The sequence below is a fragment of the Manis javanica genome, chromosome 6 (assembly GCF_040802235.1).
Source record: "Manis javanica isolate MJ-LG chromosome 6, MJ_LKY, whole genome shotgun sequence".
Classification (NCBI taxonomy): Eukaryota; Metazoa; Chordata; class Mammalia; order Pholidota; family Manidae; genus Manis; species Manis javanica.
This window is the reverse complement of record NC_133161.1, coordinates 22,353,495-22,368,714: the sequence shown is the minus strand read 5'-3', so window position 1 is coordinate 22,368,714 and position 15,220 is coordinate 22,353,495. Positions and strand designations below refer to the sequence as shown.

The 15,220-nt window shown below is 36.3% G+C and overlaps 1 protein-coding gene across 3 annotated transcripts in view; it reads right to left on the bottom strand.

Annotated features, from left to right (window-relative positions):
• TNPO3 (transportin 3) overlaps positions 1–15,220 on the bottom strand; it is a 70,434-nt gene that overhangs the window by 13,026 nt on the left and 42,188 nt on the right. For all 3 annotated transcript variants that reach the window (XR_005061662.2, XM_017670464.3, XM_017670462.3), the window contains 8 exons: positions 13,781–13,972; positions 11,564–11,655; positions 10,619–10,695; positions 9,067–9,127; positions 7,933–8,073; positions 2,927–3,043; positions 1,961–2,055; positions 401–557 (listed from right to left, as the gene is read on the bottom strand). Coding sequence is in view for 2 of the 3 variants with exons in the window: in XM_017670464.3 (XP_017525953.1) it covers positions 401–557; positions 1,961–2,055; positions 2,927–3,043; positions 7,933–8,073; positions 9,067–9,127; positions 10,619–10,695; positions 11,564–11,655; positions 13,781–13,972 (932 nt within the window). In the remaining variant the exon portion in view is untranslated. The remainder of the gene's footprint in view (positions 1–400; positions 558–1,960; positions 2,056–2,926; positions 3,044–7,932; positions 8,074–9,066; positions 9,128–10,618; positions 10,696–11,563; positions 11,656–13,780; positions 13,973–15,220) is intronic.

Below are 15,220 nucleotides of genomic sequence, written 5' to 3'. Positions count from 1 at the left end.
TTGAGGGCCATCCTCTTACAAAAAGTTATCGGAACCCACCTCTGTCCACAACTTCCCCACCCCTGATCTTGTAACAATTAAGACTTTTATCACTTATCTGATAATCAAATACTACCCTCTTGTTGATAATTAGCTCTTATACCTGTTTATTTCTTTAACTAGACACCAAATGGCTTGAGCAGAGATAATTTCAGACTGTTTCATACAGCTTACACACAGCACTTAGAACAGGCTGCCTTAAATGTAATAGTTGATAATTTAGCTAATGAATAATACGCTATGGTATACACCTACCAAAATATACAACCAAAAAAGGAAATACTGGTTTTCCCCTAAGGAACAAGGAAGAAGTATGAGAAAATGAGCTGCAAAGTAGAAAAGGTGCAATTTTTACACTCACGTCATTGGCTACCCCTGTATGGATGAGGTCTCGTAGAAACCGCATGACACTACAATTGGCATCTCGGTGGTCCAGGGTTGTAGAGGCAATGGCCCACTGTAAGATAGGGATGACCACTTGGCTTCTCAGCAAGGTAACAGGGCTACGCTGAATAAACCTAGTGTGGAAAGACAGGCTAGGTATAAATGACAGGATTAGGGTATGTATAGAAGCAGCCAAGGAAAAAGACAAAGCTATGGAGACAGTAAAAAGGTCAGTCATTTCTAGGGGCTGGGTGAGGAGGGAGGGATGAATAGGTGGAATACAGAGGATTTTTTGGGTAGTAGAAATGTATTGTATGATACTATAATGGATACATGTCATTATATTTTTGTCCAAACCCAAAGAAGGTATACCAGTAACAGTGAACCCTAATGTAAACTATGGACTTAGGATGATAATGATGTGTCATATGGGTTCATCAATTTTAACAAATGGACCACTCTAGTGGAGGATGCTGTTAGTGCGGGAGCCTTTGCAGGAGACGGAGGGGTGGTAGAGCAGTGGGAGTGGGTATTATGGGAACCCCCCATACTTCCCAACTCAATTTTCCACGAGGTTTCTTAGATCCTATAATGTACCTGGAGAATCTCCAAGACAGATAAAATACTTTCCGAATTTATTTCACCAGGTAACCATTTATGTAAAGAGCATCTCTAGAGATTAGTTTTCAAGGAATATACCCTGGGGAAACAAAGATTGACAGCCCACCCAATTCTCTCATAGTCAACTAAAAAAAAAATGGTTTTCAGACTTGTCCAAAAACTAACAAAAAAAGTATTCAATGTTAAATCCTGAGATGAAATAATCAAGACCATACTATTTTAAATTTGAAAATAATAAACTATATATATATATATGTGTGTGTGTGTGTTACAAGTAAAATTATATAATAATACATATTTAATAATGTTTTTATTTCTTCTTAAATGCTTTTATGTTCACTAACTGATTTGGTTCAAATTCCTTAGCTAGAGGCAAAGAAGGAATTCAAAGGTTTGGCAATAACATGTCAATGTTACTGGTAAAAGGAACTGAAGCAGGTAAGTGGGGAGACGTGGTAGGCCAGGGACAGAACTAGGAAGTCCAGTACTAGACAACTGCTAAGGCACCTTAAAATCCTAAGTATTCTTTGTTCTGAGTTATGCTATATCTAAAGGATGCTAAGCTTCTCAAGAAAAAAGTTGAAGTGAAGCATGACATCATAGCAAAATAAAAGGCTATACCTACTGGGAATTCTAGAAATTATTTAGTCAAATGCTTTTACCAAGCTCATTTTTATTGTCTTGTGAGTGTTCCCTCCTTCATGATAGGTACTAGGCTACTTTCCCCTGCCCCCATCCAATTCTTCCTCGCTTATGGGGATATTCAAGTTCATAATTTAACTTTGGGTTATGAATCATCAATCTATCTACTCCACTTACTTCATTTTACAGAGAAGGAAATAGTCAAATTTAGGTGACATGACTAAGTGATGGGGATGAACAATAAAATAAAGGGTAGCTTTTCAGAAGGACTGACCTGGTGGCTAGCCTGAACAGGTCATCCACTGTGTCAGGGTGATTCTGGAGCCCATTTTGTTGTTCTAGAAGCTGAAAGGTGGGGATGCACAGGGCCTAAAACAAAATAGTGATTTTAAAACAAATGCCTGTACATAAATGCCAAGGAATTCAGACTTGCTAAATATCACAACATACACAAAGGAAACAAAGAGATGAAGCACAGACATAAAAAGAAAAAGACAGCAATGAGAATCAGACCAAGACAAGGAAAAAAGAAATCCTCAGCTGGCACAGGTTTCACATATGAAGTCACATTTCAGAAAGGGTTGAAGATATAGGTTTTAGCTGCTACAACAGGATAGATATCAAAGTTTTTAGAAGTTCCTGAAAGACTGTGCTTAGGTATTAGATATGGTCTAGATCATTAAGGATGTAGATGAAATTTTAATAATAATAATAATAAAATGCCAAATTCAAAGGGAAAGATAGCTTGGTAAAAGGAGTATTATAATTTAACCTCCTGATATATTCCTCCCCCATCCCTGACTAGAATGGTAAAAAAGCAGTATATCAGAACCATTTTCCAAGGCTTGCTATTTACCCTAAGACCATCTCTGCTAAGTAAACTTGTTCACTGGCTATTAAGGGCAAGAAATTAAAAACAGAATCATGCCTGAGCTTAAAAATCCTTTATTCTAAATCCATTTGTCCCATTTCTTACTGCTCAAAAAATCCTCTCTCTGGAGGGCATACATTAGGTAGGTAATACCTGTAATGATCATTACATTAATTAATCTCACTCATTCTCCCAAGTAGGCCTAGAAGAACAACTAAAAGTTTCTACCTCCTTGTTAATAGGAAATCAACATGACTGGGAAAGAAACGTATAGCAGCAACAGAATTAAAAACAGGGTGAAAAAACACACTGCTAGGCCTTTAGACCCTGTAAGTCTGCCACGTCTATATTCCCCAAGGAAAAACATACCTGGAGCATGTCTAGTAATCCCTGTCGACAGCCCTCTTCCATGCCATACTCATCCACAAGGATACTGCCAAGGTACAGGAAACAGGAATGCTGATGTACTTGATACACATTTACCATCTGCCAAGGGAAAAACCACCTACTTCAATTCTTTACCCTTCAAAAAGTATCAACTCAGGAACTAGCTGGAAGAAGAAATTCAGAGACAAATTGGTCTCTTCTCTTTAAGAAAGCATAGTAAAGCTTGTTTGCAACATTTTTTTTTTTACTTTACTTACATTTATTGGTTTATTCTTTATTTATTTATCTACTTATTTATTTTATTTTAGTATCATTAATCTACAATTACATGAGGAACATTATGTTTACTAGACTCTGACCATTGCCAAGTCCCCCCCACAAACCCCATTACAGTCACTGTCCATCAGCATAGTAAGATGGTGTAGAATCACTACTTGTCTTCTCTGTGTTGCACAGACCTCCCTATGACCCCCCCAACATTCACATTATACATGCTAATCGCAATGCCCCTTCTTCCCCCCCCCACCCCCCTTATCCCTCTCTTCCCAGCCATCCTCCCCAGTCTCTTTCCCTTTGGTAACTGTTAGTCCACTCTTGGGTTCTGGGTTTTTGCTGTTGTTTTGTTCCTTCAGTTTTTTCTTTGTTCTTATACTCCACATATGAGTGAAATCATTTGGTACTTGTCTTTCTCCGCCTGGCTTATTTCACTGAGCATAATACCCTCTAGCATCATCCATGTTGTTGCAAATGGTAGGGTTTGTCCTTCTTATGGCTGAATAATATTCTATTGTGTATATGTACCACATCTTCTTTATCCATTCATCTACTGATGGACATTTAGGTTGTTTCCATTTCTTGGCTATTGTAAATAGTGCTGCGATAAACATAGGGGTGCATCTGTCTTTTTCAAACTGGGCTGCTGCATTCTTAGGGTAAATTCCCAGAAGTGGAATTCCTGGGTCAAATGGTATTTCTATTTTGAGCTTTTTGAGGAACCTCCATACTGCTTTCCACAGTGGTTAACCTAATTTACATTCCCACAAGTACTGTAGGAGGGTTCCCCTTTCTCCACAACCTTGCCAACATTTATTGTTGTTTGTCTTTTGGATGGTGGCGATCCTTACTGGTGTGAGGTGGTATCTCATTGTGGTTTTAATTTGCATTTCTCTGATGATTAGCGATGTGGAGCATCTTTTCATGTGCCTGTTGGCCATCTGAATTTCTTCTTTGGAGAACTGTCTGTTCAGCTCCTCTACCCATTTTTAATTGGATTATTTGCTTTTTGTTTGTTGAGGTGCATGAGTTCTTTATATATTTTGGATGTCAACCCTTTATCGGATCTGTCATTTATGAATATATTCTCCCATACTGCAGGCTGCCTTTTTGTTCTATTGGTGGTGTCCTTTGCTGCACAGAAGCTTTTCAGCTTGATATAGTCCTGCTTGTTCATTTTAGCTTTTGTTTCCCTTGCCTGGGGTGATATGTTCATGAAGAAGTCACTTATGTTTATGTCCAAGAGATTTCTGCCTATGTTTTTTTCTAAGAGTTTTATGGTTTCATGACTTACATTCAGGTCTTTGATCCGTTTCAAATTTACTTTTGTGTATGGGGTTAGACAATGATCCAGTTTCATTCTCTTACATGTAGCTGTCCAGTTTTGCCAACACCAGCTGTTGAAGAGGCTGTCATTTCCCCATTGTACGTCCATGGCTCCTTTATCATATATTAATTGACCATATATGTTTGGGTTAATGTCTGGAGACTCTATTCTGTTCCACTGGTCTGTGGCTCTGTTCTTGTGCCAGTACCAAATTGTCTTGATTACTGTGGCTTAAAGTTGGGGAGTGAGATTCCCTCACACTTTATTCTTCTTTCTCAGGATTGCTTTGGCTGTTCAGGGTCTTTGGTGGTTCCATATGAATTTTAGAACTCTTTGTTCCAGTTCATTGAAGAATGCTGTTGGTAATTTGATAGGGACTGCATTGAATCTGTAGATTGCTTTAGGCAGGATGGCCATTTTGACAATATTAATTCTTCCTAGCCAAGAGCATGGGATGAATTTCCATTTGGTAGTGTCCTCTTTAATTTCTCTTAAGAGTGTCTTGTAGTTTTCAGGGAATAGGTCTTTTACTTCCTTGGTTAGATTTATTCCTAGGTATTTCATTCTTTTTGATGCAATTGTGAATGGAATTGTTTTCCTGATTTCTCTTTCTGTTAGTTCATTGTTAGTGCATAGGAAAGCAACAGATTTCTGTGCATTAATTTTGTAATCCTGGAACTTTGCTGAATTCCAATATTAGTTCTAGTAGTTTTGGAGCGGGGTCTTTAGGGTTTTTTATGTACAATGTCATGTCATCTGCAAATAGTGACAGTTTGACTTCTTTACCAATCTGGATTCCTTGTATTTCTTTGTTTTGTCTGATTGCCATGGCTAGGACCTCCAATACTATGTTGAATAAAAGTGGGGAGAGTGGGCATCCCTGTCTTGTTCCCAATCTTAAAGGAAAAGAGCTTTCAGCTTCTCACTGTTAAGTATGATGTTGGCTGTGAGTTTATCATATATGGCCTTTATTGTGTTGAGGTACCTACCCTCTATACCCATTTTGTTGAGAGTTTTTATCATGAATGGATGTTGAATTTTGTTGAATGCTTTTTCAGCAGCTATGGAGATGATCATGTGGTTTTTGTCCTTCTTTTTGTTGATGTGGTGGATGATGTTGATGGATTTTCAAATGTTGTACCATCCTTGCATCCCTAAGATGAATCCCACATGGTCATGGTGTATGATCCTCTTGATGTATTTTTGAATTGGTTTGCTAATATTTTGTTGAGTATTTTTGCATCTATGTTCATCAGGGATATTTGTCTGTAATTTTCTTTTTTGGTGGGGTCTTTGTGTTGGCAACATTTTCGAAACACAGGACTCAAATCCTCAATAATGTTCAAGTACTCTAGAGTTCTTTCATGCCTTTGATGTTTATCTTCCCAAAAAATTGTTGCAATAGAGTTGTAAATACTTCAAGCTGGAACCCATTAGGGAGCTATTATCCAAGATTCATGTAGTATTTGCAAAGTACACTTAAATTTTCCATCACCTAAAGGTTGCTCTTAGTATTAATGATTAACTTTCTTTGTAAAAAAAAAATGACATATATAGCCACTGCAGGGCCAAAAATATCAAATGCCTTCATCTTGGAGGCAACTGTGAAAGTACTGTTTAAATTCTGAGTTGCTCCTGAACCCCTATTTCATCTTTTAAGTAAAAAAGTGTTTCCACCCAAGATAAATGGATCTCAACAGAATAAAAATTTTAGTATAATTTGCATATTTAAGTGATCTGTTTAGGATTTTTATCCTCCTATCCTCTAAAAATCAAGAAGTAGTTGTATATTTATCTATTTAGAGTGTCATCACAATATACATATTGATTTTATATAAATTCAACTATAAGCTTGGATAGAATAACTAACTCTTACCAATACATACCATGGAATGAGCATGAGACAGGGGACTATGAATTTGTTTCAGTGTTGTATACTCAAAACTTTATGTTCTATTTAATGCATGATTTAAGTCATGGGTTGGCAAACTTTTTCTTAAAAGGCCAAACAGTAAAAATGGTAGGTTCTGCTGGCCATATGATCATTTTGCCACTACAGCACCAAAGTAGGTAATAAGTAATAGTTCAATGAATGAAAGCATGATTATCTCTCACTAACACCGTATTTATAAAAACTGGTGGTAGGCCCACTGATTGTAGTTTCTAACCTCTGATTTTGGGGATTGTTAAGAATAATTTTCATTTTTGTCACATGCACTGACTTTAGAATGCACTTCCTATATAAAGTGCTACCCTACTTATAACTGGGCTGGTCACTTACCAGAATTAAAAAACAGTATCAAAGTCATGAAGGTGTCCTCCAATAGCAAAGGAACATTAAATCAAGTTATACTCGACCCAGAACTTTATTGCACCGAAGGGGACATTTGACCAGTGGAGGATACTGCCTAATTGCAAAGATATACTGTCGTATTCAGGACATAGTAAATGTAGAAAATCACTAAAAAGTAAAATTACGGTAAAATATCGACCTGTGCAGACTCTAATCAAATCTTACAATTTAAGAAGTATGTGCCATCTGACACTGCATCAGCAGGACCCTACCTGAAGGTGACTGCTTCCTTAAAAGTGATGAGCCCAGGGTGCAGAATTTAAGGGGGCACTCACTGTCAGGGTCAGGTTCTGAGAGTGTTGCCTCAAAATCTGCACTGTAGGTGGCCTGCTCAGGTAGAGAAGGGTCACTTCAGGTTAGGTGGATGTGCTACAGTAGTTTTCCTCAGTGCATGAGTGCAAAACTTAGGAAGGCACCTGCTCAGTGTCATGCAGATGCAGGACTAGCACTTAGCCAGCCTCTCTCAATTTTGAGCCCATGGCACCTCTGCAATATAGCCCTGGTCCTGCTGTAAGATTAACATCAACACAAATTATGTAGTGACCTAAGTTACTGGTCATAGGCATCTCATACAGAGTAGTTCTAGATGTGAATATGACCTTAAACAACTGCATACAGTGAGTCACACCATCATTATTAACGAATCAATCTTGGTGATTAAGAGTCAATTTATCCCTTGACAAATGAGACTTATATGAACAACTAACTATGGTCAAGATAGAAGAAAATCCTTTGGGCCATGAAAAGGCAAAGTTTGACTTGCCACATTTTTCAAAAAAAAAAATTAATATAAAAATGCTTAGCATTGGCATATAAGAGCTAAGCATTAAAGTCATTCTCTTTTCCTAATGTCACACTGGAATGCTGTTTCCCTTACATATACAACATACCTACCATGGCACTGCTTTCCTCTTTCAAATATTTTTTAGTTTGTACTTAATAAGTACAAGAGTGTTTCATCAACCGAATTTTGCTCTAGAGGTTCCTGTTTTGAATTCTGTACCCTTTACATTTTCCCTCTCTTAGAACACTTACCTGTGTGACTAGTGGCTGCAGCAGGGCTGCGGATCCTTTGCCTACACAGCGCACAGCAAAGCGGAGGCACCTGCAACAACGCTCTACAATCCGATTATCAGCCCGGTGCTTATTTAGAGTCTCAGATAAAACTGGCCATATCTGAGTCAAAAGTGAAAGAGCACAAGAAAGTAAGTAATGAACTAAGAGCTGAAAAAACTTCTCTCAAGTTGGTAATGCTTCTTTTGGCTTTTAAATCATTTTGAAAAAGCTTTCGTTATAGGAACACACATGGCTGATTCTGGCCAGTACGTGTGTATGTGCAGAGGTTCAACATACTATTCATCACTAAAACACAGCCACTTCTTAAAGAGAAGCACAGTGACTCTTTAGAACAGGAAGAAGAGCATGTTTAACTTTACTAAAAGACAAAGATAAACATTTTCCAAACTTAGGACTTCCTAATGTAGGATGAAAAGAAAAAGTATGAATTCTAGAGAAGAGATGTTTAAAGGCTGTTTCATAAAGTTGCAAGACCTTAAACAAAAGGACCAGAGTTAAGGAATGGCATTACTGTATACTGCTGAACACTTAAGAATATCTGGTGTTTCCTCTCTTGAAATATGAAAAGCACTCTCAAAACATGCTTTTGATCCTCACATTACCCTCAATAAAAAAGCAGGAGGAAGTGTGTGTTATTAATGGAGAAACTAAAGCCATGAGGGTTAACTGACTTAGTAAAAATTTTTTTTGCTAGTATTGATTGGGCCTCCTAGCAATTCTAGAATTCATATAGTTAATCTCTCTTTATCTCTTTCGCCTCTCAATCCATTTCTCCACTGCCTATTTTCTTTCTTTCTTTATTTTATTAAGGTATTATTGACATACCCTTTTATGAAGGTTTCACATGAAAAAACAATGTGGTTACTACATTCACCCATATTATCGTCCCCCTATACCCCATTATAGTTCTACTGCCTACTTTCTTATTAAATAAAAAATATTGGGATGGTTCTGCTCCTCTTTTCATTAAAATTTAAACCATATCATCAAACTGAATCTTCCTATGAACCTAGAAGACAGTACCTTCTCACTCTAGTTACTCAAAGCCTGGTAAGGAAAAAGGATGTTCCACAGGCATCTGTTAGCACTTACTTCCTGTATGACTTTTTGGCACGGATGAGTCTGTCCATTTTCCACAATTGGATTGGTGTGTCTGGGGAAAGACGATGGCCCAAAATAGTGAAAGAAGAGCAATTTCACCAAGGACCCACAGCCCTGATCCCTGCTAGCTTACTTAGCATCATTCTCACTAAATAAAGAAAATCAGACAATAAAGTTATTTTTAGGACTCAACACTTTTCCTCCTACTCCATTCAAATAAACAGCACATAGTTTAAATTATCCTATCCTTTTTTTTTTTTTTTGCCACCTTTAAGCCACTTCCACTAGAGCATGCAAACTCAATCCAACTCTGGGTACATGGGCCATGGGGCACTATAGCTATCTTTTTCATTTTTTCCCCTTTATAAACCTGAATATGTAGTTTCTTCCAAATTAATCAAAAATATATATAGGTTGTCTGAATTCACTATGGGAAACCAAATACTGCTCCGTCCTCAGCATTAAGGCAAAAGTTTTACAAACTCTAGTTTACCAAAGATATTTCCCATGGTTCTAGTTGGAATCCACACAAGATGGGCCCATCCACATGTCAAATCTAACTATTTGCCTAGTTCTAGAATCCACTAATTTGAAGGCAAGCAGGGAAAAAAAAACCCACTGAATGATTAACCGCCAACCTCTCTGAAAGAAATCCTTTAATTTAAAAAAGTTCAACAACTTAATAATAATGCAATTTTCTTTAAATCAAGGCATTACCATCTGTTGCAGATTTCTCTCATTTATTGTGAAATAAGGATTATTATTAGTAGGCTCTCAGAATGGAATATAATTGGGCTATCCTAATTAAACAAGAAAAGCAATGTACCAACTCCAAGATCCCTGTTGACAAGAACTAATAAGCCAAAATAATAGCTCCATTTTAACTTACTCCACATAGGCTTTTTTACTCTGACAGTCCAGTTGTATCTATGGGTCTCACAAACTATAAATTATGTAACCCAGTATGGATCACTCTTTGAACACTGTCACTCAAATGCTTTTTTAATCTTTAGACATTCTAGATTTCAGAAGATTAATCTGTGGTTACTGAAGAGGCTTCATTATTCTTTTGCACCCACACACTATGTATGGCAATGGTTCTGCAAGCGGGGTCTCTGGAATGCTAACAGCATCTCCTGGGAACTTACTGGGAACGTAAATTCCTGGATCCCATCCAAGATCTAGTGAATCAGAGACTCTGGGGATGGGATCCAGTAATCACTGTTTTGATAAGCCCTCCAGGTGATTCTGATACATGTTAAAGTTTTCAAATCCTTGAGTTAAAGACCAAAAGAATTAATTAAAATTAAAAGGGTCTTTTGACAAAGGTCTACCCAGAACAAATTCTTGAAATTTGCCTTTGCCCCAAAACTTCAGGTAATAGGTACAATTAGTCTCCTGACAGGAGATTATATAGGAGATACTTAGAAGCTTGAGAAAAAAAACAAAAGTAAGCAAACAAAACCACTTGCTTACTTCAACATATAATGGTCTCTCTTGAGATTTTAAACCCACGGCAGGCATCCAGGGACTCCATTCTTACCTAAATATTACTGCAAGGCGGTCTAAGAACACAGTGGGATCTGAGGATATGCCATTGCTGGGCTCCTGAGACAACAGCTGAAGAGACAGAGAGATGTTAACACCCAATCATTACATATACAAACCTACAGCAAAATGTGCAACACATACCCTTATACCTTAACTTCCATTTCAATCTCTGCTTATTTCCTTTAATAGATTCCTGAAAGTTACTTAAATGGTGTAAATTTTAAAATTCATATGGTCAAAATACTTTCCTCCATTTTACTGCATCCTGGCCAAGACTACCTATTACTACATTTTACTATATGATCATTGTGGAGTGGAAAAATTATTGCTTAATTATTTTCCATTTACTTTTATTATGATTAAGATACTATATACATTACATATTTTAATACAGATTATATAATAACAATACCCAGTCATTACATAATCTGTATCATTATTCATGTCACTTTATATAAAGCTATAAAATTATTACAGCTTTATAAGCAAGTTACCTCTTATTCCTCTTTCCTCGTTTCTTAAGATATTTCTACCAGTGTATCATTAGAGATGAACCTTAGAATCATTATCTTAGGTTGTCCTAAAAATCCCATCGGTATGGTCACTATAAATGTAATGATGAAAGACCTGACATCTTTATAATATTCTTCAAAGGAACAAGTTATGGTTTGGTTTTGGTTTTGGTTTTTAACCTGAGTGATGTTTTCACATTATATCTTCTAAACAGTATTACTGATAAAGTGAAAATCTACTGACTTTGGAACATTTATTTCATGTATGCAGCAATTTTGATACATTAATTTTAATAACTTTTCAGCTCATTCTCTTGGCTTTTATACGTAAATAAAAGATCAACTGTAAATAAATAATTATGTATTTTCCTTTCTAATATGCAAACTTTTAAAATTTGTTTCATTCTTTGCTTAGTTAGACTCACCTTTTTCAATGCCATAACCTGAACAGAACATAGTTCACTAAGACACTGAGTAATCTTATCCAAAGGTAATCTGGCTAGGACAAGGGCTGTCCCTAAAAGAAAAAGCAAGATACAAATGAAGGAAATCAAAGCTGAATTGAGGTAAATTACTGGTCTACATCATATGACTAACAGAAAAGGCTGACTGGATCCATTTTTTAAAAATGGTCAGCCTTGTTTTTAAAATTACAATATTTTGTTATTTATGGTTGGTTTTTCTTTATTTGGCTTAGAATGCTGTAAGACTTTCACAATGACATTTACAACTTAAGTTAATATTGCATCATTTCTCCTTAGTAGCCTATTGGTTTAAAGATGTTTAAAAATGTCTCCCCTTCCAGTCCTTCACATTCTTAAAAAATCTCCTTCACAACGACAATGCCAAAACTGCTATTATACAGCCCTGTACAACAGTTCTCACATTTCACAGATTTTGATTTAGTGAGTCAAAGAGAACCTTTATTTTTGATAAGTACTGTAGGCAATCCTTACCATCAGAAAAGTCTGAGAAATACAGACAAATTTTCTTGAAAGAATGGGATGAAATGAGAGATTTATCTATATTTCTATCATAATAGAATCCATAAGCTAGGTAAGGCATTCTCTCTGGGCCTTAGTTTATTTGTAAAATGAGTAATAGAAGTAATAGTTAATTTTGCCTTTCTTTCATTTTTAAATAACTGCAGAAGCCTCCCCTTCTCCCCTGCTCCCCAAATAAAGCCTTAACTTGGAATTCTAATAAAATAGGTATAAAAAAAAAAGAGGGAGCTAGGTTAGAATGGGAAAAGAGGGCCCAGACCCTTCTCACTCACTCTTGTCAATCCCTATCAATGGCTGAAACATCTTCTCCCAAATTCAAAGGATTCCACATTAGCCTAGATCCATTCAAGGCCCCAAATCCCTTAATTATGATTTTTTCAGTTCATGAAATTTCACTCAACAGAACACTAGTCAATCCATACATCTTCAAATTTAAATTAAAAAATGAATGATTTTTCCTGGCAGTCTTTAAGCCATGAATGAAGTAGACTTTCATTTAAAATGGGGGGTAGCAGTGGGGATGGATATAACTTAAATATGATTTTTCCTTTTAATTTGTTCCTACAGAGAAGAATGTTACTGAAAGAGTTTTCTATATCTAGAAGATACCACTGATAATTAGGATGCCACATTCTACTATAAGTTAGACAAGATTAGATCAATGGTAAATTTTACTAGAAAATTACAAAATGGCAGCAATAACCACTAGTAGTAATATAATAAGAATATTTAACTCTGATTTGATGCCTTATCATCTATGCCTATGAAGGAAAACAAAAACCCACACTACAAAGAGAGAATCTGCCTTGGAAAATGCATACTTACACTGTAGAAATGAAAAATATCAGAGTTTGCACATAAGGTCATCCAATCTTTCCCAGACTATTTACCACTCACAGAGGCTTAAAAGATGCTGCACATATCCTATTATCCAATTTTAATACATGCCCAATCCCCTCTAAACTACCAGCTTTAGGAATTTCAGTACCTCACAGATACCCCAATCTGTTTTCAGTTTAGTTTAGTTAGAAAGCATTTTCTTTCTAGGAGCCAGTAAATTGTCAACAATTGACTATTCATAAATTCCCTCTTTTGTAAAATAATCTTTCAAATATTTAGAAATAGCCATCATGTCTTTTTTCCTTGCCTTAATATCTCTAGCTTCTTCCATTGCTCTGAACTTCATCACCATGCTGGCTGTTTGCCTCTGGGTAGGCAATCAGTGTAAGCTGATCAGTAATGGTTACAGACCACTAAGAGACAGACTTCTACTTACAGAACTGATTCATGCACACTACCTTTAAACTCTCTCTTTGGTGTGGCAATACTTATTTTGTCTCCCTTTTTGTTCTTCTCCCAACTCACAAAGGAATTATGTTTAGTTCAAATGTGTGGTTTCCACCCCAAATCTAGGTCTGTGCTATACATACTACAAGCAGTTTGAATTAGTTATATAGTGTTAAAACATTCTAAGAAAAGAATGCATGTAAACATAATCAGCCCCCTCTCCTGAAGGGAAAAGCTACCATCCTCATTACTAAGTATACCGCAACTGAAAAACCAGGATATGACTGGTATAAGATAACCCCGAGAAGTGGGTTAGAGGGGACAGTACTTGTTATCATCTAAAGTAAGTACCTTTTAGCAAGCCCACAGCAGCTTCTGGAGACAGCATGAAGGAATCAAGGGAACGGGCAATCTCCAGGAGTCCATTAAAGTGCTGAGCCATGTGGTCTCGGCAGACAGAGCAGATGTTATGAATGGCTTTGGCTGCAGCAGAAGCCAGAGGCTTTTCACACAGGCCTTTCATCAAATAGCCTAACACAGGGTCTAAGGAGAAAAACCATACAGTAGAGCTTACATATTTGAAACTTGAGAAAAATTAGTTTGCTAGAACAGAGGTTTACATTTCCTTTTTTTTTTAAAACAAAACAACCATTTCAAAAAATGAAATCCAAACCCCAATATATAAAAATGGAGATGATCTCACTGACATAGTATCAGGAAGCCTTGGGTGCTATCTATTCATTTTCCATTTCTTTCCTTTTGGCAGTCAACTGTTGCTTGTTGATAGGGCTTCACAGAGCACAATCTGAAAACCAATGACTCTCAGTTCGAAAACCACTGGTAGATATGACATCCAAGTATTAAGAAAAGGTTAATATTAAGAAAGAATATAAAGCTCAGAGAGTTACTATTATACTCAGAGATGAATCACTTTCTAAAAAAACCAGCTTATATTAATCAGGAAGATAATAGTTATCTAAAGCTGATGGTTTTATAGTTGGTTCTTTATAGTTAAAAAGGCCTTAAAAACATGCAAACGGATCTTCAGCACTTCTAGAAGAATTTATTTTTTTTACTTTTTGCTAAATGTAAGTGTTCTAAGAAAACTGATAATAAGGATAAATTTCTATAAAGCAAATCCTACTTATCTTTTACCTTGCTTTTAAAATCAGAATGTTTTTCTATGGAAAAAAACCTTAAAAAAAAAAAGCTGCTGCTCATATGGCTAAAGAGCATTTTAGGGGTACTGTAGAGTAACCTCATACAAACCATAAATGAATAGAAGGAATCAAAAGAATAACATCTCAAAGCCCATTTAAAACAGTTTTCTCCATTTCTAGTCTAATGACAAATACAATGCACCAACCCAGCGTGAACCCCTGTCCCTCTCCACAAAAAAAAAAAAAAGAAAAAACCTGTTTAGGAATCAAAAGAACTAAAATCTAGAACCTAGTCCAAGCAACTCTTAATACTATAGACCTCTGTAATTCTCAAACTGAGTATCTGTGGTTTTGACTATTCTAGAGTAAGAATATGGAGCAATCTGTCTTACTACTGAGGCACAAATTTGAATAAGATACTGCAAGATGGTACTGAGTAACTCTTAACAAACAAATAAATCTACTTTGCTTCTTTGTGGAAAAATCATTCAGAAAAGAAAGCCAAATGTTGAGGCAGATAATAGAAGTCAAGAAATCTTACCAATTAGAAAACAGACATTTTGAAAGAACTTTTTAATGGTATGTTGAACTTGAAAAGTGGCTAAGCTATGACATGAGCCTATGAGCTCTG